Source organism: Pieris napi, chromosome 2 (assembly GCF_905475465.1).
Source record: "Pieris napi chromosome 2, ilPieNapi1.2, whole genome shotgun sequence".
NCBI lineage: Eukaryota > Metazoa > Arthropoda > Insecta > Lepidoptera > Pieridae > Pieris > Pieris napi.
This window is the reverse complement of record NC_062235.1, coordinates 12,628,141-12,652,227: the sequence shown is the minus strand read 5'-3', so window position 1 is coordinate 12,652,227 and position 24,087 is coordinate 12,628,141. Positions and strand designations below refer to the sequence as shown.

The 24,087-nt window shown below is 34.2% G+C and overlaps 3 protein-coding genes across 5 annotated transcripts; all 3 read right to left on the bottom strand.

Annotated features, from left to right (window-relative positions):
- Positions 1–60: 60 nt before the first annotated feature.
- LOC125063031 (lysocardiolipin acyltransferase 1-like) lies at positions 61–11,918 on the bottom strand. 3 transcript variants are annotated; one of them, XM_047669241.1, is made up of 7 exons: positions 8,281–8,537; positions 7,545–7,651; positions 6,990–7,266; positions 6,133–6,329; positions 2,075–2,253; positions 815–918; positions 61–380 (listed from the first exon to the last, which is right to left on the bottom strand). In XM_047669241.1, exons 1-7 carry the CDS (start codon positions 8,342–8,344, stop codon positions 142–144), a joined length of 1,167 nt encoding a protein of 388 aa, XP_047525197.1. In that variant the 5' UTR covers positions 8,345–8,537; the 3' UTR covers positions 61–141. The 3 variants fall into 3 exon arrangements, 1 of the variants encoding a protein (XP_047525197.1); XR_007119453.1 differs by lacking the exons at positions 61–380; positions 815–918; positions 2,075–2,253; positions 6,133–6,329; positions 6,990–7,266 and adding exons at positions 9,396–9,803; positions 10,095–11,918 and having other exon boundaries at positions 8,281–9,325; XR_007119454.1 differs by lacking the exons at positions 61–380; positions 815–918; positions 2,075–2,253; positions 6,133–6,329; positions 6,990–7,266 and adding an exon at positions 9,396–10,213 and having other exon boundaries at positions 8,281–9,325.
- A 127-nt stretch (positions 11,919–12,045) lies between these two features.
- Positions 12,046–15,526, bottom strand: LOC125063029 (organic cation transporter protein-like). The gene is made up of 4 exons (XM_047669239.1): positions 15,393–15,526; positions 13,377–13,728; positions 12,895–13,302; positions 12,046–12,816 (listed from the first exon to the last, which is right to left on the bottom strand). Exons 1-4 carry the CDS (start codon positions 15,415–15,417, stop codon positions 12,114–12,116), a joined length of 1,488 nt encoding a protein of 495 aa, XP_047525195.1. The 5' UTR covers positions 15,418–15,526; the 3' UTR covers positions 12,046–12,113.
- A 3,470-nt stretch (positions 15,527–18,996) lies between these two features.
- LOC125063030 (organic cation transporter protein-like) lies at positions 18,997–20,657 on the bottom strand. Its single transcript, XM_047669240.1, has 3 exons — positions 20,331–20,657; positions 19,844–20,251; positions 18,997–19,765 (listed from the first exon to the last, which is right to left on the bottom strand). Exons 1-3 carry the CDS (start codon positions 20,636–20,638, stop codon positions 19,063–19,065), a joined length of 1,419 nt encoding a protein of 472 aa, XP_047525196.1. The 5' UTR covers positions 20,639–20,657; the 3' UTR covers positions 18,997–19,062.
- Positions 20,658–24,087: the final 3,430 nt, after the last annotated feature.

Genomic DNA, 24,087 nt, shown 5'->3' with positions numbered 1-24,087 from the left:
TTAAGTAAATTACAGTTATTGGAAGTTATGGTTGGCGATAGTTAAAATAAAAGAAAAATCTAAAACACTCTTATTTATTCACACACAATTTGGCATCATTGAGAATTCACACAATAATTCTTAAGTCTACAAAAAGCAAAATTACAATCTATTTAGCAAACGGTACTGTATTTTCTGAAAACCATCGCAGTATTTAGTGACTAGAATGAATAGAAGCGTATGGTACAACACCCAAAATCTAAACATAATGCTATAACAGAGACAATAGAAGAAGAAAATGTCTATTATTGACCAAAATATAAAACCTATTTTTGCAGCCGTCAGCGAGCGTGGAATTCTTTCTGCAACCGGCCTGTTGGTTGTCATGTCTGAAATTACTCCTGAAATGGTGTAATTTACTTATTAGTATGGATTGATATACGCTGTTTTGTCACTCGCTCCTAACTCTACATTGTCTACACCTTCAATTAAAAAAATAAAATTAAAGGAATGAATGTTATGAATAGTTAACTGCTGAAATTCATTTTTTGCGGATAAATTACTCATAGTAAGTCACACTTAAAGACTCTACTTTTAATTAAAAAGGTATCTTCCGGATAAAAAATTATACCAAAACCTGCCTGTGAACATGTTCAATATAAGTAGGCGCAACCTTTTATAAGCGACTCTGAAAAATCCTGAAGGGGATTTAAAATTCGACATGTATATTTTTTAACGTCCATAGGAATTGAGGATACTTGTGTGATAACGCGTCATAGTTTCTATGTGTACCACGGTGTTTATATACTTGGCGTATAAAATATAAATTACCAACCATCAGTATGAAATGTTTGTAGACACGCATTCTTCTCAGTCCATCTATTCATGAGCCATGTTCTCAAAGCCTCCTCTTCGCTGGGCAACTCTTCAATAGCATATCTGCAGAGATACTATTCTTTATTAAACACGTTTCGTAATAACATTTAGAGTACATTTTGTATTTTTGGGTGAATTAATGTAAAATAGTCATTTAATTCTTTAAAGTTATCTTTTACCTACGACTAATGACTTAAATATTATATTTTTGTGTAATTTACAATTTTAAAAGGTGGAAAATTCTCCGCGCCAAAGTAAATTTTTTTCTATAATGGGAAATATACCCTTGTATAAAATACTATATATAATAATATAAAATAAATCATAAAGTTTCCGATGTCGTCCATTTCGTGTCGAATTATTGGAACTCGCGTGAAAAAATATTTTTATATAATTTATTAAGTTCAACGACCACGGTGCTCCGAAGTTACGAGTATACCCGGATATTAAAATATCTTTTAAGTATACAACTGTCTCTCATTATCTCACGAACAATGTGTCCAGCTTATCAAGTAAACTCAAGCTGTCAACTCAGCTATCATACCGGCGAGTATAAATGATGTGTGAGTGTATTTAAATAGCAAATAATTTACATATATTGTTAAAAGCCGAGATCTAGGCTTTGAACACCTAGTATTGATAATTGGTAGCTATCAAATATTGGATAGAGTAGAGTCAGAATCTTTGACATTTAATAAATCAGTAAATCAAAAGTTACCTCTCCAATACAATGATTAAAGAATTTAGTATATGGCAAGACCGGCCGGTTATTTAGTTATCTGCTAGAACATCTAAATACATAGTCATCGCACGAAGCGATCAAACCCATATTTTATTGGCACATAATATAGACAATTTACAATCTTCTCTATTATTAATCTTTGTTTTTAAATTACTGTATTAACCTATTTATATAAAGAATAAACTTTAGGCTGAGTACAGAATAATCACTGTCGTATCGAGGCTTTGATTGGATTTAATCGTAGAATTTAAAGGTAACTTAAAAGTTAAGCTCTAACTTTCTTATTGTTTATTTATTACTTTTGGTCATTAAAAACAACAGTTATACTAAAAATATAAAAATAGACGATAGATTTATACAAAAAGATAATGTCCGTGAAAACATAATAAATCAAACAACTTAGAAGACATAATACCTTATCGGTGTGTGTTGTGTTGTACGTGTACTTTAATCGTATCTTAAAGTTGATAACTTTACCTTTTAAAGTAAAAATACACATGTCTGGGTATTTTCCCGCGGAGAAGATCAAGTTCAGTCTGCGCAGGTGTATCGTATGCAACAGTGACGTCATATACGGACACTAAACCCGCAGGTCGTAGGCTTGAACAGAGGGTGGACCAGCCCGTCGTGCGAGGATGCAATACGTAGTCGTACACCTAAGAAATATAGTTTTTTTTTATGTAACACTAGGCAAACCGGCAGGAGGCACACCTGATGTTAAGTGATACCACCCATGGACACGAACATTGCCAGAAGCCAAGCAACTGCGTTGCCGGCCTTTTAAGAACTGGTAAGCTCTTTTCTTGAAGTACCTACCCTAAGTCGAATTGGATTGCGCGGCAAAAAATGCCTTAAGAACCACTCAGTTCTGGGGAAACGGACGTTGAGATAATACGGATGGTATTATGTATTCTAAGTTTCCAAGTTTATGGAAATACATATATTTCTACTTTATTAAATAGTTACTAATTTTAATATATGTGAAACCATCTACACAAGATACCATCTGTATATTTATACCCTTTTTCATAAACATACAAGCCACAAATAGCTATTTAATGTTCTATATGAAGAATCTCATGTCACTTCATAAATAAACATGACAAAGAATTCTTTCAAAAGTTGAAATTATTTAATATAACTCCTATATTCTGTGTCTTATAGACTGATTTACATCCGAGACGCAATTCTACTGTACCTATTGTCATATATAATGCAATTTAAGACTAATGACCAAGCCAGCTTGTTATTTTGAATTTTTGAATATCAATGGTGTTTCGTGCTTACAACGAATAGATTTGTGACCATGGGGCGAACTGGCAGGAGGTATACTGCCACCCATGGACAGTCACATTGCCGGAAGGCTCGCAAGTCCATTGCCGGCCTTTAAGTTATTTAGGCTACACATTTTAGAAGAAATGTTATATAACCTTGGTTTGGAGGCCACACTATGTGCGTAATGGACATACATTTACTATATTTTCGAACATTCAGGTTCGTCTGACCAAAGCAATAATAACGAGTATTTTTTGCTTCTAACTAATATATAATTGGCAATTGAAAAACGTGACAAGAAAGCTTAATGAGATACGCACTTTCTCTCGATTGATTGAACTTAGTAGAAAGTATAATATTCAAGTTCCTAGACTATGCGGATAATATAACAAAAATCTGCGATAAAAAAAATATCTAAATATCTCTATATAAAGGCAAACAAAAATGAAAGAATGCAGGAAATTGCGCCCCGGCTTACCCATGAATATTGTAAATAATAATATTACCGCTGTAGCCGGAGCGTATATCGAGTTTTAATGTATGTATCTTTTTAGTAAAAGTATAAGAGGAAAAGTCCCTGGACACAATGGCAAGATCGAAAACAAGGTAATAATAAACATATTAGTCCGGGAGGTAGCGTTGCATTTTTGGCAGTGATTTTACGCCGACTATTTTCCTTCTTTCACTATTAATCTCGAAATACTTATAACTGAATCAAGCGTCAGCTGGCGCACCTGCGGTGGGTGTGGAATTGGGAGGTTGCGAAAGAAGTAAAAAAAATTAAAAAATTAAGTAATAGTACGCTGCCTGAAACTTTTTCCGTAAATAGTTGATGTCATACTGAGCACAAAAAAAATCGTCAGCTGGATCGTGAAGGGGGGATTATGCGTCAGCTGCTCGCATGAACTTGTAATAAAATCACGTGAAATAAAGTCATAGTACGCCGGATGAAATTGGACTACGTGATCGTTTAAATAATTCAAAGTACGAAAATAACAATCAGCTGCGTGTATAGCGGTGGAAAGACCGTCAGCTGACGCAGTAAAGGTAAAGATTTTTCTAGAAATGCACTTCTGCGAACTTCTGTGAACTGTGAAAAAACGAGACAAAATGCACGAGATGAAATAAAATCGAGTGTAAAATGAAATAAACGCAAAATAAAATGAAGGGTGATATAAACAAAATCGAAATATAGAAATAAGAAGATCGCAAAAGTTATTCGTTGTCGATGGTATCGCTATCATCATCATTGTCTGACGAATCATCGGCCGAACTGTCCTGCAGGAAGTCGTTCTCTTCGTCTTGATCGAGTTCTTGGCCTCGATTCTCTTCACCGTCATCTGTAAATGACCATGTAAATTATCAAAATTATACCGCCAATATTGTCGCTGCTATCCGTTATACTGGTGACTGATAGGGGTACTTGATCTCCTTCGAACCATTTGAAGACATATTTGTCGTCGTTTTCTTCCCATCCCCAGTCCGTGGGAGATAATTGAGATGGATCTTGAAGGTGAATGGCTCCAAAGGTGCGCTATGTATGATGTGCGCAGTAAATGCTGGCGTAGCTCGGATTTACATGGTGGGAAGATCGCCCCGTCGATACGGCTTTTCCACTTGAGCACGCCGTTTTTCTCATTGATTTGATAATTTTTCGCGAAGGTAGCAACGCGTGTAGCGTTGACATCGTTTATCGATTTAAACCCGTACAAGCGACAAACTAATTCTTCAATCGTTATGAAGACCTTGTCTAATTCACGACTCGGAATAGTTGCGATATCCCCCAACGCTTGCATATATGCCTGTGATTTTCGCAACAATTGTAAAGGCTTTTTTTTCTTTCCTGTAAAATGCGGGATTAAAATCACAGCCTGTGAGGGCATGGAAACCTGGCAACGCAGAGCACAAATCGGTTCCCAAGGTCCGTTCGTTCGACGAGGAGAACCGAAACTGATTGTGTACGACAAAGATTCCCCAGGCAGATGCTGCTTTGAAATTTTAGGGGGAGAGGTTTAGGTAGCCCGAAGGTCGTGCTATGGGTTCAAGCAAGGCCAGAATGTATCGCAAAATATGTGTTTGAAAGCGAACAGCCTGACAGCAATGCTCCAAAATTTTAAATCTTGACTGGGTCAGCTGACGGTCTTTCCACCGCTACATAAACAGCTGATTGTTGTTTTCGTACTCTATATTTTTTGTAGAATCACGGAGTTAAATTTCATTCGGCGTATTATAACTTTTTTTTTTTACGTCTTTTTTTCACAAGTGCATGCGGGCAGCTGACGCATAATCCCCCCTCCACGATGCAGCTGATGATTTTTTTTTTGCTCAGTATGACATCAACTATTCATGGAACAAGTTTCAGCCGGCGTACTATTACTTTATTTTTTTATTTTTTTTACCTCTTTCGCAGCCTCCTACACCCGCACCCACCGCTACTTGAGCAGCTGACGGTCGGTTCACTTATTAGTCATATAAGATCAACTATCGATGTTAATATCAGCTGGCTTACTATGACTTTCGCATTTGCAACGCTACCTCCCGGACTATATCAATAACGATTTATTTAGTTGCTAGAGTTGTAAATTTTAGCTATTTAACTAACCGCAGTCCATGTTCAAGTTATTATGGTAACGTTTTATTTCATGACCTTTGATTTTATGGTTTTAGTAAACATAGTCGTGTAACAATAGGCAGTCGGTAACGAATTACCCCGTGAAACATATGTATGTAACTATGGAAGTTTACTGTATTTCAAGAATGTGATTTGTATGTAATTAACAAATGTCATGTGCTCTAACTACGTCTCAGCAATATTGAATGCATTTTATAAATTTACTAGCTGACCCGGAAAATGTTTGTTTTGCCACGTACTTATATTATTTCTAGGACACAATATTTTTTTAGTTCAATATAAATAACTATCTAGAATTATAAAAAGTAGGGGTTGATCGTAGAGGGGTGAAAATTAGGGGTTGTATGTATTTTTGTATGCTGTATCATAAAAAAAATTGTCTAAAAAATAAAAATTAAAATTTGGGGTGGACACCCCTTACCACTTAGGGATTTGAAAGATATATAGTAGCTGTTTCTCAGACTTACTGAAGATGCTTAAAAAATTTCATAAGAATCGGTCGAGCCGTTTCGGAGTACGGGAACGAACATTCTGACACGAGAATTTTATATATATAGAGATATTCGAGAATTTTTCTATCAAATTGCGCAATGTATACCATTCTGTGGAAACAATGAATAATTCTAACCGGTAATTGTTTAGTCAGAGCATATTTCTCACTGCGCCGCTTGTTATCTTCACTTAAATCGGTTCCTTCAGGAAATAGCACGACGCGTTGGCGATAACGAAGTTTCTTGTAATATTCCACATACTGCGACATGTTCACTTGGTCTTCTTGCCAATTCCTCTTCACGTACAGAAAGAAGTTAAGCTGCATTATCCAACCTATAAAAATGTTGACTTAGACTTTTTGATTAAATCCTGTCACAAATTTTGGAGACATTTTGATTGATACCTAAGCCACTGTGGATATAAAAATGTACTAACAATATTTCTAAGCAACCTTAACTTAACCTCACACAAAGGAAGTACATCAAAGGGTACCTCTACATTAATATACTTTATGTGCAGATAACAAATGCATCTTTATATTTATTCATCTGTCGTATAAATTGTTTGTTGATATATATTTTAACCAATAATTCATTTTAAAGCTATAAATTGTGGAAATGAAACAAGGGTCATCAGTTATCACCTGCTGCTGATGCAAGGATATTTTTTTATATATTTCGTACCAATCCCACATTATTATGTTATGTCTTAAGATTCCTGGTGCTTTTTTTATGTCAACTATGTTTATATTTAAAGGACTTTATTTCGCACTACAAAAAGGAATGTGTTTTATTTACATGAGAAACTTAATATGTATATTACGAACCAGATACACGTCACCATCAGCCGTCCCAATTTTAGTCTACTAGGCTCATTCTGATATCATTTTGAATTGGTTAAATTATTAATCAAAAACCAATAATAGTTGTATCAATAGTGAATAAGCCGAAAGTCTGCAATATATTTCAACGCTAAAAGAGAAACATTACGTACCCATTCCCGGTACGGATTTTATTTCGTCCTTCAGTACAATCTTAATTCTAGATTTGCCGCCAGCTACCGTATCGAAAAAATTTGCGTCCTCCATAATTACCGGCTCTTTACAAGTACACTCTGGGTAGGTTGCCTGTGTCGCATGATATAGAGCGATCCAAACATAATTCCAATCCACTCTTGTCCGGTGATTCATAACAATGATTGTCGATTCGTTTGGATTCACATAATCGCCATAATGATGCAACTTAGTCCCATAGCACCATTGGAAGAGCGCCTGTAAATATCATACCGTACTTCTGTGGCTTAGTGATATACGTAATACGTATATTGCGAATATACCAGAATCGATTACCAACGGAATAAATATTTTGCTTAAGTAGGCCATGGCTCATCATAAAAGTATAAAAGGTAAAAGTCGAAAATCATTTTTAAATAAAGCTTCAGTTCCTTAAAACATAAATTACGTAAGGGAAAATTATAAGCTAAAAACAGATGCAATAATAGTTATTTGTATGAGTGTACTAATTACTAAATGGTAAAGGTAATACTAACGACGGGGTACAGCTCCCATAGTGCAAAGAGTAAATCTACTATCTTCCTGTATAAGTGATGATTGATAAACATCAAATACATTACCGGACAGTAGAGGATGTAAAACCCTGAAATCAACATCGTTAGAAAATAATATCAGAAATATCTTCGAAATATATTTATACTCTTAGCGATAAATGATATCTGCAATAGTTCGTCTATCAGAAACAACTATAAAAAAAAATCAGTGGCGCTACAACCTCTTTAGGGCTTGGCCTCAGATTTGTGAATCTGTTTCATGATCATTTTTTAAATCGAATAGGCAAGTAGGTGATCAGCCTCCAGTACCAGACACCTACCGTCGACTTTTTGGGTCTAAGACATGTCGGTTTCCTCACGATGTTTTCCTTCACGGTTCGAGCAAATGTTAAATGCGCACATAGAAAGAAAGTCCATTGGTGCACAGCCAGGGATCGAACCTACGACCTCAGGTATGAGAGTCGCACGCTGAAGCCACTAGGCCAACACTGCTGTCCAGAAACAACTATAAGTTACTGGAATTGTTGTCTAGTTGATGTCCGCGACTTTGTTCTTTTAAATCTTTGTAATTGTCATCTCTTAACCAATGAGAATATCAAAATTTTACTTTTGAAATAACGTTTTTAGTTTTATTGCCGTACTGTTTGGCAAAGAATTAAATCGTTTATAACGCAACCAGCGTTTACGTAGGGAACCATACATGTCAAAATCTACTTACCAGCTAATATGGTAAAATACCAAGCACCACAAATGATTGGGCCTGCCGCCATGACGGCAGGCATAAACTGACGGTCGACTGGGGAAGCCGTAGATATTCCATCAATAGATTAGAATCCTTAGAAACTTAGTTCAAATTCAATAATTTACGAGTTACATAACGTTGGATTGAGTAGAGGATATGACGAATCTCGATTATCAATGTAGAAAACTACCATCATTAAGAACAATAAAATTACAATAATTCGTAGAATGTTTTAGATTATAGTAGTTTATTTTATACATACTTTACAAACTTGGTATCGAAAATGTTTATACATATTAGATTAAGACTGGATTATCTTATTTCTTCAGTACTAGTTTCAGTGTTTCTTCTTTGAGCTTGCCCATCTTCGATTGTCATCATTAAGTCGCAATCCTTTGTCTCCGGTAAGACTAAACAAAGGAGTGCTGCCACTAGCGGTAAAATTCCGAACGCTAAAGGAGAACACCAACTTCCGAACGGTCTTAAAGCTGCGGCAAAAGGTGCCACCATCGCACCTAACCGCGCCATCATTGACGCTATTCCTAATGCTGAACTACGAACTACTGTCGGAAACATTTCAGAACAATAGAGGTAAACAACAATAAAAACTAAAAAACTGCACCATATACCCAAACAACCCATTATTACCGATCCAATTCCGTCTGGAATGACTATTATAAATAAAAAACATATACTCGACATTACGTTTGGGATACATACTAATATTTTTCGTTTAGAGACCTTAATAAGTGGAATTGCAATGAGGCAAGCACAGAGACACACTGTTCCGCAAGCCACGATGTTCAGATGCACATTCTCAGTCATGTGACTTATGTAATGCGCCATTCCGTAGAAACTGTAGCTACAAACAAACCAGAGAAAACACATTATCAGAATATTCCGCCTCAGACTTGGATTTCGAAACAAATCTAGCACAGTCCCTTTTCTTTGCCCAGACCTCAAGCATTCGAGAAGATACAATTGCATTTGGCATTCTATATCTTCAGTTGGAAGGTTATTGCTGGAAAAAATCGATTGTTTTATTTTCAATATTTCCAGTAGTTATAAGAAGATAATATAATTATACCAACATTTTTGCTACGTGTTCCATTTGTTTAATAGCTCTCAAGACTTTACCAGTTGCCATAAGCCATCTTGGAGATTCTGGCAGTAAGCAAATATATATAATAAGTACTATATTTGCCAAAGATATCCCCAATTGAAAATGAACATAATCTCTTATTAGAAAGCCAAACAGTGCTAACAATATATGACCAAGAGTGAATGGAATGTGAAAAAGTGCCGATATAGCATCTTTATAAGCCCCCCCAACATATTCCACAATAAGCACAAATCCAATGACCATTATGCCTCCCACAGATAATCCGAGAAACATGCGAGCGATAGTGAAGCTCCAGTAGTCCGGAAGAAAAGAGGATATAACTCCCAAAAAGACTTCAAGTAGCACCGCCAATAACAATGTGGGTCTTCTGCCAAATCTAGAAAACGTATCACTCTCATTATTTCTTATGTGACGGGATGAATATGTATTGAAAAATGGGGCATAAGCCTAACTAAAATATGTTTCCAAGAAAAATAGATCAGTGCCTGAATTTTTGGGTCAAAGACCAAAATATTTAGAGTTCAAACCTCTGGATAAGGCACGCAAGTTAATAGATACTAATATATATAATAATTGCGATTAAATAATACGTAGAACTTCCTATATAAATTTTAGTTTTTATCTAATTTACAACAATCGACGTAGTCATATTATAACTTCATTTTACCTGTCGGAGGCAATGCCAAACAAAAGACTTCCGCTTAGAACACCGAATTGAAAGAGCGTTTGGGTGAAATCTTTTAACCACGCCTTTTCACATATTAAATTCCACTCCATAACAATGGTCCTTGTAAAAACTGATTTGTCATAGACGGGATTATCGCAACACGTTTTATTGTTTGGACAAGTGTAACGTACTGGTGGTGCCAGATACAATATTGCCATTTGATGAAATGCTACACCGAATTTACTGGTGAAAACAATAAGACAAAGACATAGTTGATATCTACCAAAGTTTCCAATTAAATTATTTATTAATGCCATGGTTGATATACGACACTTTAATTTTTGATGCCTATCAAACGTGCCTACCTATTTATGTAATCTAGTAGGCTAGGTAGGTTTGTATGAGGGTCTCTTGGCTAAACGGATTTTTAAAGAGACTGACCGGAAGAATCGCGTTTGACTCCGCCTGTAGGGGGTTGTAAGGACTCGACAAGAGGGTTATTCATCTCATAAGGTGAGTACGGTGAAATTTCACTGTTACATTTCGGAAACGAAAAATTCCCTTGTCAGTTGGATGCCTAGGAGTCCAACGGATTTGACATACGTCATATGTATAGTCTCGACTCTGAATTATACCCTAATCCTGACTCTATTCCTAAGTCCCATTTATAGACTAAAGCAAGTTATATACATTTTTAATGATTGTTTATGACACGAAAGTTCGAAAACTTGGTCTTTTGACAATTTTATACGTGCATAATAGGTGTATCACAGCTTTCCACCACTCAAGCAATGGGGCTGAAGGTTAATAGTGAGAGGTGGCAACGTTTAGTTACTAGTGACTATACAATTATTCAAAAATACCATCACATGCTGTAACATTCTAAAATAATAAGAAAATAAAAAATATTATATTTAAAACCTCTTATTAGCTAAGTGATTAAAACACATCACTGGACGTCCTGCGTAAAAGCGCTGAAATATTCCGTTGAAATTTCGGGACCTAATCATTAATAAATAAATAATTAAATACTACAATTGTAAATTGTTGATAGTCTCATTATGTGTTTTCTACTTAGGTTATAGTTCTCAATGTATTGTTTATAAAAATATTTCATATCTACATGTATGTTGAAAAATTTAATTTGTAATGTTTATTAGCATTTATATCAAGTAGTTAACGAGTTGTGTCCGTTGGCAAGGCGTATTTATGGCATGAAGGTCATATCAAAAACATAATACCTACCATCCATCTGATATAACAGTTCATAGCCTAATCTTGCTTTTCTTCTTGAAATATATAATATTATCACCCCCTTTGACGTTATCATATCAAAGGGTATTGATGTCATCAATATCGTATAGGCATGTGATGTCTACGAAACCTTAATGTGACAAAAATATGATTTAGCGATTTTGTCAAGTTGGTGATTTAAAAGACTTTGTCTTCATGCATTTTGTTTTATATTTATAGAGTATGGAGTAATGATTGCAGCTTACAAGCGTTTTGCAATATTGATTGAAAAGTATGACAGTTAAAAAGAGTGGCAAGAAGTTTCTTTCTTGTTCTTCTCGTCCTTTCGAAGCTTTTGATTTAAAAAATAAAATACATTTAAATTTCGAATGTTTTGTTGATGTTTATAAGTGTACATTTGTCAACTATTTTTCTATTGACCTATATTCTTTGTTTGATACATTTATTGTAGATACACACGGTTCCATAAACAACTATGTGTATGTTACAAGGCTACAAAAATATATAGAATACTTTTGGATTTTTAAATATACTACTACGCATTTAAAAGCAAACATTATATGTACAATATAAAATTAACAATATCTAATATGCGGTTTTTCTCTTTGTCATATTTATTTTTATTATCTTTGCGTCACCAACAACTGTAGGTACTTATTAACTAATTTGGTTCTAAATTTAACAAGGAAACAACATATCATTATTATTTAAATCTTTACTTAAGGATATTTCAACATATTTACAAAAATATATGCAATTAATTTATCACTTTTGGACTACATTCTTTGTTTTCTTTCCAAAATTTTCTCCCTCTTCTAATGTCGTCATTAGTTCAATCCCTTTCGTTTCAGGCAGCAAAATAGAAACAAATCCAGCGCATAATGGTAGTACTGCAAACGTGAGGGCTGCCCAGACTGGCGACGTATCACCGAGTCCCACGACAAATGGCGCTACCATTGAACCCACTCTAGCCATCATGGAAGAAAATCCTATAGCAGCATTGCGCACCACTGTAGGGAACAACTCAGTACAGTGCAGGTACACTACTACAAACACCACAAAACTGGAGACAACGCCAACACAAGCGCACACAACAGACCAGGATCCGGGCGGTAGCACAGAGAGAATTATTAAGACTCCCGCACAGATAAAGTTGAATACTATGAGAATTGTCCGACGGCCCATTACCTTCATCATTGGAATAGAACAAAGTGTTCCCAGTATAGTAACGCTGGCGCTAGCAGCTACATTTACAAAGACATTACCACCCAGCTGACCAACATATTGCGAAACACCATAGAAGCAGTAACTGCACGTTAACCAGTTAAACGACATCGCCAGTATGTTCTTTCGCAAATTTGGTGTTCGGAATAAGTCCAGAATACTGCCTTTCTTTAAATTATGTTTCTCTATTTCTTTTTGGTATACTCCTATTTTTTGAGCTAAATTTTCCGTGGGTAGATTGTTCCTGCAAATAAATGATACAATATTTTATCTTTATAATTCATTCGGTTAGACGTTCGGGTATAAAAATTACTGTACTTACATCTTTGCTGCTTTCTCTATAATTTTTACAGCCTCGTCTGTTCTTTTCATTGCAATCAACCATCTGGGTGTATCAGTTACAAGAAAAAAGAACGACAATAGAACTATGTTGGGAATGGTAATGGCGAGCTGAAATTTGTCGTAGCTTCTTATAAAATATCCGAAGACAGGTAGGAGCAGATGACCCGTATTAAAAGGAACTTGATAGAGGGCTGAAATTACGTGCCTATATTGGGAGCCGACGGATTCCATAATAATTACAAAGCTCGTAACCATTGTTCCTCCAACTGATGCTCCAATTAAGAATCGAACAAATGTAAAAGACCAGAATTCCGGTACGAAACTTGCCACCAATCCCATCACTAATTGTAAAACAACTGCTGCTAACAAGGGATTTTTTCTTCCATACCTGTAATAAATATATTAATTAGTCTTTGAATTCCCTTTTCTTAGACAAAAAATCATATGATTACATGCACATACCTGTCAGATGCCATTCCAAACACCACACTACCTATCAAAGTACCCAATTGGAAAAGAGTTTGTGTAAAACTCGACAACCATTTATTTTCACAAATCAAGTCCCATTCCATTATAATTGTGTTTGTGAATATCGATTTATCATATTCGGGATTTGAACATGGACAAGAATTTTGGAGGTCATTATCCAAGCAAACATAATCAGTCTTTGGAGCCAAAAATATTATAGCCATTTGGTGGAAGGCTACGGGAAACTTGACAAGGAACATAAGAAAACATAGGAAAAACTGATATTTGCCGAAGGATCCTATCGCTTTCTGAATGGCGTCAACTTTCTGGCCGGAATCGGGCATTTCTGAAAAGAAAATAACCTTTTGAATTTTATCAAAGAGTTTGAAGTATTGACTGAACATGATAGTAGTAGGAAAAAGGGTAAAATGAAATGGAACAGGATAAAATTTAGGCGTTAAGCGGTAAAACCTCAAATAATGTTCAATGCAGTATGTTTATCTGTATTGTATATGTATATGATATTAGAGCGACACATGGCCATGTGTAATGCCTTTTTAGAATCCCTATTAAATGCGGCAAACTTGTAATACAGGGTCACTTTACGGTATAGTAATTTTTTTTCACAGTAGGGTCCGAAGTAAACAAAAAGTTTTGATTTGAAAAAAATGTATATAAGTATAACATAATATTATCTTCAATACACTCAATAAACAACTATAAATAGTATGTCTAACGCAAAAACTCATCATTACCAAACTAGTGGATATTATGAAAAAGATACAATATGTAGATTTTTTCGAATTTTAATAAGAATTAGTAAAAAAAGTAAATTTTCTTATAAAACGCAAAATAAATTATAACTCTGCAGGGGTTAAGCTTAGAGACCTCCCGTATAACAATTTTTTGCAGCTGATGACCTCATCTATCCCCTATTTGCGCTTGATCCATGACTTTTTCACCATCCTGTATAAATACGACGTACATATTCCAATAATTCCGGCTAATAAATCTTAAGGACATACGCTTAAAGTAGCACGTGCTCATTTAGACTTTTTTCTAAATAATTTTCTAATATTCCCTTGGCATGCTCTCGTGTAATCAAACCCGCACAATCTTTATGTTTCCGCAAAAGATGGATTAATTAAAAACTTCGTGTATAAAATGTTGTAAAATAAATTTTCAGTAATTTTAAGTACTGCAAATAGCTAATTGTTTTTTTATTCATGTGTTTTTTTGCAACATAAAAAATCTCTGCTTAACATACTGCTGAAAGTCTGCTGAAAGAAAAAAATCTATTGCACGCGTCCGAAGTCGTGGGCACAGGTAGTTGACACATAAATGTTGAAACGAGTTTTTGCAAATAAAAGGTTCTTTGACATATTTATCTAAGATACATTTTCGTTTATCATAAAACCTTGAATAAAATGTTGTAAAGTAATTCATACTAAAGTAAATAATAACCGTCTTTTATTGTCAGTATCTCAATGCGGTTTAAGGTAGATAATTTAGATAAATAACGCGTAAAACAAATTTCCACAAACATAAATGTTAAATTTGAAAATAAAATTACATATTGATAATAAATAACCCTCCTTTGTAAGAATGAGCAGTACTTAATATATACTTACTTTACACATTTTAGAAATCTTTAGAGATGTGTACAATATAATTATCACACAGATCAATTATTGCAGTGAGCGAGGTTTTGTGGTTAAGTGAAAAATAAATGTATATGTAAGGAAATTAAATATAAATTAAAGAGCTTGAAAGTGAACATAAAACAAATATAAAATATCGCTAACGTTCTATATATTCCTAAGCGAAGATTGAAAAAAATTATAGTTAATAGTAACTATATTTCAAACACCTATAATTGGTTTGAACATGTAAACAATTGTTTAACGTTTACTCAGAAGTGCAATGTTACGGTAAAAATCGCAGACTCAATGCCTTTGTCGAGGTCAGCTGCTTGTGGCAACTTTCACTAATTGAAGATTCTGATCTCACCCTGATCTTTTTGTTGCTGATCCATTTTGTGTCCGTTATCGTTCTTCGGCACTCGAGTTATCACGATCACGAGACTAATCCATTGAGATACACTTACGGCAAACACTTCTAACAGACTGAACGGCCGTTTCTGGTGAGTCGTTTTCGTTTATGCGCCCGCGCCGCACTGTCACTATCGTCGTTTACTAAACGAAATGAGATTTCCAATTGACGATACTCTGCAGCAGATAAACAAAACAAAGTTGAGCTTTGTGTATATACTGGATATTTACTAGATAATAAACTATTAACTATATAATATGATAGCAATGACCTACTATGTAAATTAACATTTCCGTCCTATTTCTATTAAATAAATGTATTGTTACTGCTTTATTAAAGAACCTTGCCTATCCAGCTATTAATTGTGGGCCGCTTCCTGCTGCTTGAGGGCTCCATTTTTTATTAGGGTACTATTCTAGGTCTAGATCCAGGTATTATATTATGTTTTTTTCTTTTCTCCGATCTGTGCTGCAATACATTGAACATCCGACCCCTTCTTAGAAAACTAATTTTTATTTAAAAGTCAAATAACATTATCAAAGCGTATAATTATATCATAGAGCTTTATTTGATAAAACGCCTAAAGTCCGAATATGTACTTTAATAATTCATATGTATAAAAATGATTTTCGCTATTTAAACTAACAATGAATTGTTAATTCGATTCATTAGCGTGTATTCTAGGAAATTTATTTACTCATAATATATAGGTAGGTATATGTAAATTTTGGTTCTTGCACATTAATATCTATAATATATAAGCTATGACAGACCGAAATACAAAGCCGAATGGCATAACGAGGAGGCCTATACCAATGGGGTTCCAGCCCTAAACTAAAAATTAAAAACCCAAATTTACATTTTAGCTTACATGCTTAAGTATTTTGTGTTATGTCTTAAATATCTGTTTTATAAATTTATAAATTCAGAAATATAATAAATAAGCTTCAAAATATTTGATAAAATCGCAATAATAAGCAACAAACAACAAACGCAAATGAGGGTCTTGTCACCATTTAAACACTATTAAAATATGACCTTCACTCAATTGATCCAAATTTGTTATTCCTATAGTTTACCAACCTTATGTGGACTTTCAATACAGATATGGGCTATATTGACTTAAACAATGATGGCTTTCAGGTGCGTGTCATCTATTTAGTATAATTAGAAACCTTTTATAACTCACGAAAATGTTTTTGATATGTAACCACTTATGTACAATGAATAGTATTTTTTACTAAAGTTCCATATATGGTGATTTTTACTGCTCCGTAGTATTAGTACGTAGTACTTTAAGCAATGCCAAATGAAGCGCCTATTAAACACACACGGATATATGGTTTAGGTTTTGATGATGTAATATTAATAACATAATCTATGTTATAGATTATGATATGCAATATTATGGCTAGGCAATATTATCAATAGGCGTGGATCATCACCAATAGAAATGTACTACATATTTTGATAGCATTCTTTGCTTGCGTAAACAGCAGTTACGCAAAATTTATGCATGAGAGAGTGATCCGAAAAAGTTTCGACAACATATGTGTATCTTTTAAGGTTGCAAAGGTTTTTTATAAACATATCCAAATAAACAAAAATAACAAAATTGCCTTTGCATTATTTGATTTCGATTATAATATTAGAGATACCATAATTGAAGATAAACATGTGGCGCCACAACCCTGTATGGGTCTTCGCCACAGATTGCATTTATTTATTGAGAACTTCTGTTGATAGAATTATCAGTCTTATGTGCTCAATACATGTAGATTAGGGTGTAATTTATTTATTTCCCACATAATTATATCTTTACAGTTATCACTAATGCGATAGAATTATCCAATATAATACTTACTGAAAATCTACAATTAAAAATACAAATAATGTTTACCTTCACCGTATCTGGACATACAAAAACATCCACCTTTGTACAGACGGGAGTCAAACACGATAGGTTAATACTGCCAAAAATCAATCTTGAACTGTTTAGGAAAAACACCTTTTGTATGGCAATTAAGTTTTATAATAAATTACCAAAATAATTAAAAGATCTTCCGACTAGAGTCTTTAAAAAGGGAATGGTGTATTACTTTTGGAAAAAAAATTACTATTCAATAAATGATTATTTGCGTGAGACAATGTAGTTGATATAAATTTAATAAAGTACGATATGATATGTAGGATACAAATAATATAAGACTTGACTTTGACTAATAATGTAAAATGAAAAATTGTGTATGGCAGAATATGCGAACCACCTTGTACCACCTTACACATCTTCGTACCATATTCTTGCAATAAATAAATTATTATTATAATTATTAGCTCGATTAAACCAATAAGCCAGCTCGTAATGCTATACTATAAATACAGATAAACAATAAGCCGCGAAATAAAAGACGTATTGCAATAATCGAATCATTTTATTTGTGCACAATCCTCTTCAATATCTGCGTTATAAAACTATCATTCTACGTCTGACGCACGACGCGACGTATTGCGTTCGATTCTCGATGTAACAAAACGAAATTGCGGGACCTAAACATTAATAAATACTAAACTTTGTGGATTGTTTATAGTCTCATTTTGTGTTTTTTCTACTTAGGTACAATGCATTATTTATAAAAATATTTCATATCTGTTCCACATGAATGTCGAAAAATTTATTATGTAATGTTTATTAGAATTTATACCAAGTATCAACTTCATATCAAAAACATAATACCTCCCATCAATGTTCTTATTTAAAGAGATAATATTATCCACTTTGATGTTATCAATATCGTATAGGTATGCGATGTCTACGTAAACTTAATGTGATAAAAATATGATTGTGATTTTGTCGATTTGGTGAGTTAGAAGAGTTTGCCTGCATGAATTTAGTTTTTTATTATGCAGTAATGATTGCAGCTTACAAGCATATTGTAAACTTGATTGAAAATAATGGAATTAAAAAGAGTGGCAAAGAGTTTCTTTCTTGTTCTTCTCGTACGGTCTATGCTTTTGATTAAAAAACTACATTTGACTACTATTTTTTATAATTTTTTGGATAAATTTATTGTAGATACACACTAGGTTCTATATACAATGTGTACATACACATTGTATATAGAAGGCTACACAGTTTTATAAAATACTATCGCAATTTTATAAATACAACTACGCATTTAAAAGCAAACATTGTACATATTATAATTAACAATATCTAATATGCGGTTTCTCTATTGTCATATATATTTTTATTATCAGCTTAGCAACTGCATTTATTTATGTCTGTGAACGAGCGACTAAAAAATTATTACTATTCATTAGTCACATAATGACTGTTGTAACATCGATGCGACTTTCCTGCCCTATTGTAAAAACTATTATACCTACATATTGTTAGAAACTAATATTTTTATTTTATATAGTTTATTTTCAAATAATTTCTAAATTTTCTAGATTAAAGTGTCATCTTTGTGAAATAAAGTATCTTTGAAAAGAACTACACTCATTACCACACTAATTCACGTATGTATTTTTGGTTTTTAACTAAAAAGGAAACAACATATCATTAATATATAAATAGTTACTTAACGATATTTCAACATATTTACAAAAATATATGCATTATTGATCACTTTTGGAATACATTCTTTGTTTTCTTTCCAAATTTTTCTCCCTCATCCAACGTCGTCATAAGTTCATTCCCTTTCGTTTCCGGCAGCAAAAATGAAACAAATCCAGCACATAATGGTACTACAGCAAAAGTGAGGGCTGCCCAGAATGGCGACGTATCACCAAGTCCCACGACAAATGGCGCTACCATTGAACCTACTCTAGCCATCATGGAAGAAAATCCTATCGCAGCATTGCGTACCACTGTAGGAAACAACTCAGTACAGTGCAGGTACACTACTACAAACACCACAAAACTAGTGACAACGCCAACACAAGCACACACAACAGACCAGGATCCGGACGGTAGCACAGAGAGAATTATTAAAACTCCCGCACAGATAAAGTTGAATACTATCAGAATAGTCCGACGGCCCAGTACCTTCATCAATGGAATAGAACAAAATGTTCCTAACATAGTAACGCCGGCACTAGCAGCCACATTCACAAACAAATTACCACCCAGCTGACCAACGTATTGCGAAACACCATAGAAGCAGTAACTGCACGTTAACCAGTTAAACGACATCGCCAGTATGTTCTTTCGCAAATTTGGTGTTCGGAATAAGTCCAGAATACTGCCTTTCTTTAAATTATGTTTCTCTATTTCCTTTTGGTATTCTCCTATTTTTTGAGCTAAATTTTCCGTGGGTAGATTGTTCCTGCAAATAAATTATACAATATTTTATCTTTATAATTCATTCGGTTAGATATTCGGGTATAAAAATTACTGTACTCACATCTTTGCTGCTTTCTCTATTATTTTTACAGCCTCGTCTGTCCTTTTCATTGCAATCAACCATCTGGGTGTATCAGTTACAAGAATAAAGAACGACAATAGAACTACATTGGGAATGGTAATGGCGAGCTGAAATTTGTCGTAGCTTCTTCTAAAATATCCGAAGACGGGTAGGAGCATATGACCCATATTAAAAGGCACATGGTAGAGGGCTGAAATTACGTCCCTATATTGGGAACCAACGCTTTCCATAAGAATTACAAAACTCGTAACCATTGTACCTCCCACTGATACTCCAACAAAAAATCGTGCAAATGTAAAAGACCAGAATTCCGCTAGGAAACTTGCAACTAATCCCATCACAAATTGTAAAACAACTGCTGCTAACAAGGGATTTTTTCTTCCATACCTGTAATAAATATATTAATTAATCTTTGAATTCCCTTTTCTTAAACAAAAAATCATATGATTACGTATAGAACTTATACCTGTCAGATGCCATTCCAAACACAACACTACCTATCAAAGTACCCAATTGGAAAAGAGTTTGTGTAAAACTCGACAACCATTTCTTATCACAAATCAAGTCCCATTCCATTATAATTGTATTTGTGAAAACTGATTTATCATATTTGGGATTTGAACATGGACAAGAATTTTGAAGGTCATTATCCAAGCAAACATAATCAGTCTTTGGAGCCAAAAATATTATAGCCATTCCGTGGAAGGCTACGGGAAACTTGATAAGGAACATAAGAAAACATAGGAAAAACTGATATTTGCCAAATGCTCCCATCGCTTTCTGAATGGCGTCAACGTTCTCGCTGGAATCAATCATTTCTGAAAAGAAAATAACCTTTTGAAGTTGTTTAAAGAGTTGGAAATATTTATTGAAAATGATGGATTAATTAAAAACTTCGTACTTAAATAAATTTGCAGTAAAATATTGTAAGTAGGTTATATAATATATATATATATATATATATATATATATTTTAATCATGTGTTTTTTTGCAAAAGAATTGGCCTGAAAAGTTTAACATACTGCCGAAGCCAAAGAAAAAAATTCTACATATACGTAATCGAAGATTGAAAAAAATATATTTGATAGTAAGCAGTGTATTTCAAACACTTATTTAAAATATCTCCTCCTGTAAGTCTAAGTAGTTAAGGATTTTTTGAATAATTGGAATAACATATAAACCCTTGTTTAACGTTCATTCATAAGTACAATGTTATGGTAAAAATCGCAAAGACTCAATGTCTTTGCCGAGGTCAACTGGCTGTGGCAACTTTCATTAATTGAAGATTCCGATTTCTAATTGACGACACATAAAACCATGGACCAGATAAAAAAACAAAGCTGGGCCTTGTATAAAAACTGATTATTGACTACATAACAAACTTTTAACTACATAGTAGATACCTATGACCTTCTACGTAATTAATCATCCCAGTCCTATTTCTAAAAAAATAAATATAAATATTGTCACTGCTTTTTAAAATACCCTTGCCAATCCCGCTTATATTTGTGGACTGCTTCCTGCTACTTGAGGGTTCCATATTTTATTCAAGTACTTAATCCGGATCTATTGTAGACATAGATCTAGGAATTACATTATGTGTTTTTCTTTTCTCCGATCAGTGTTATTGCTGCAATACTTTGAACATAATTAGAAAACTATTTTTTATTTAAAAGTCAAATAACATTATCAAAGCCTATAATTATATCATAGAAGCATTTTGACACAATTTCGCTATCACAGATGTCAGAAAGCATGGTTTTGTAGCTGTAGGCTTCGAAAGAGTTTATTTAATAAAACGCCTAAAGTCCAAATACTTAGTAATGCTTATGTATAAAAATTATTTTCGCTATCTATATATATATACTATCGGCGAACATAATAACTCAGCCTCCAGGTCTTTTAAACGGGGACTCGAGCCTTCTGGTCTCTTGCCAAAGCTGACCAAGGTAATTTCTGTCAGCCCTCCACCACTGCACGGGGAAGATGACTCACTGGCCCATACCGCGAAGAAGATGGCCGATCTTCTGGGCTGTCTCTTTGCGTCGAACTCCACTTTGGATGACCAAGGGAAGGCACCGCCGACATTATTGCGGTGTGAAACCACCATACCTGAATCTATATTCCGGCAATGTGCTCTACATAAAGCTTTATCTTCCTTGGACCATAAGTCGAGCGGGCCCAATTGTTCTGCGTACTTGTGCTCCTGAGTTGGCTACAGCCTTTTCCGGTACCTGTACTCGCACGGTATAGTCTCTAAGTGCTGGAGAACCGCTTCAATACATCCAATCCATAAAAAAGACAATCGCTCTGTCCCGTCCAACTATCGCCGAATAGCTATAACCTCCTTGTTCTCCAAAATAATGAAAACCATTATTAACTGCCAGCTCCTGAGGTATCTAGAGGGCCAACAGCTGATTAGCGATAATCAGTTGTCGCTGAGCTGGTGACCTATTCGTATACCTTACACATAGGTGGGTAGAGGCAATAAAGTTCAAGAGGGAGGAGCTGGCGATAAGTTTGGGCATAGCGAAAGCCTTGGATCGGGTGTGGCACAAAGACCTGCTCTCAAAACTTCCAGCAGATGGGCTCCCCTATAAATTATGCAATTGGATTTCCAGCTTTCTCGCTGATTGGAGCATCAAGGTCGTGATCGACGGAGCATGTTCACGGAGCACCCGTGAACGCTGGGGTCCCACAAGGCTGTGTCCTATCCCCGACCCGGTTTATTCTACATACCAATGATTTGTTGCAACTTAGCAACATTAATTGCTCTCCGTATCACTTTGACTTTGTTTTTAATGGATTAACTTCAAAACTACAAAACCTATTTAACATAGGCAATATAACATTAAGCTTCTCTTATTAGGAATGCAGCATCAATAATAAAAAATTACTTTATTGAAAGCAGTCCATAAAATAAAATTATACTATACAAAACATAGCTACAAATTTGAAATTGCATTATGCATAGTTTGATTTAAATTAACATGTTAGAGATACAATAGCTAATAGTTAAACCTATGGAATTACAGCCCTGTATTTGGCTACAGATTAAGTTTATTTTTCTGACCTCTCTTTGTAGAGGTGATCAGCTTATAAATCCAAAACACGTTGTTTTTGGGTCTAATTCATTTCATTCCCACATAGTTCTATCTTTACAATTATCTATAGAATTCTACAATTGACAATACAAAAAAGTAGTTTCCTCACGATGTTTACCTTCACTGTATGTTTCTGGATACAAAAAAATCCACCTGTGCATAGACGGGAGTCAAATACACCTTAGGCTAGGATTAACTATATTAAAGCTATAGGCCTGGTCGTAATGCTATATTAGAATAAATACAGGTAAACAATAAGCCGAGAAATAAAAGACGTATTGCAATAATGAATTATATTTATGCACAATCCTCTTCAATATCTGCCTTATGTACATAAAACTATCATAAATTCTACAGTAATAAAATAATAGCATTTATATTGTTGAACGCTCACAATTTCACTGTCGATATTTACATACATAATACTATGTAATATATACTTTATCATAAGGGATGATCATTGCTTTATATTTGACGGAATAGTGCTATTGGGAAATATTGAGGCAATAGTGTTATCAGCCTTACTTAGTGTAATGGAATCTAAACCTACGTCGAATCTTTGACAACTAACAAAATAGAAATGAGATATTTGAAGGTAATGTTTTATTTACAACTTCATCTTAGTACACATCGCCAATTAAAAAATACACATCGAATTGATAACCTTTTTCTTTTTTTAAGTCAGTTATACATGCAAAATATTAAAATTGATCTTAAACACAAGATGCGATAAATTTTAAACGATTCTACGATCATTATTAGCGATCGTTACACTACGGGTAAGATTTAAGACAGCGATAAGTATGTCTCGCATATGTCAAACACGTATTGGTTTTTGACATATGGGAGCCATTGTCGACTGGGAATCTAACCCTAGGCTAGTCAAAATGTCATGAATAAACCTACCAATTAAATCAACATAATTTTTTACACTTCCATCAACAACAAATAACATTATATCACATCAAATGCTCAAACATTAAATCGATGGCAAATTAATATTTAATGTAACATAGTTTTATAAATTATACGCTCAAAGGAACTTAAAGGCAAATTCACCAAAAAAAGTAATTATTTTTAATATCATTGACGGGTCTATATCGCATAGAAAAATTTAA

Coding starts and splice junctions, on each gene's coding strand:
- LOC125063031 (XM_047669241.1), bottom strand. CDS start 8,344: ATGCCTGCCGTCATGGCGGCAGGCCCAATCATTTGTGGTGCTTGGTAT. Junction 2,254..6,132: donor CTCTGACTAAACAATTACCG/GTTAGAATTATT, acceptor TATATTTCTTAG/GTGTACGACTACGTATTGCA. Junction 919..2,074: donor GTGTATTTTTACTTTAAAAG/GTAAAGTTATCA, acceptor GTATCTCTGCAG/ATATGCTATTGAAGAGTTGC.
- LOC125063030 (XM_047669240.1), bottom strand. CDS start 20,638: ATGGGAGCATTTGGCAAATATCAGTTTTTCCTATGTTTTCTTATGTTC. Junction 20,252..20,330: donor TTTGGAATGGCATCTGACAG/GTATAAGTTCTA, acceptor TATTTATTACAG/GTATGGAAGAAAAAATCCCT. Junction 19,766..19,843: donor ATAGAGAAAGCAGCAAAGAT/GTGAGTACAGTA, acceptor ATTTATTTGCAG/GAACAATCTACCCACGGAAA.
- LOC125063029 (XM_047669239.1), bottom strand. CDS start 15,417: ATGGATCAGCAACAAAAAGATCAGG. Junction 13,729..15,392: donor TCAGCAACAAAAAGATCAGG/GTGAGATCAGAA, acceptor TTTTCTTTTCAG/AAATGCCCGATTCCGGCCAG. Junction 13,303..13,376: donor TTTGGAATGGCATCTGACAG/GTATGTGCATGT, acceptor TATTTATTACAG/GTATGGAAGAAAAAATCCCT.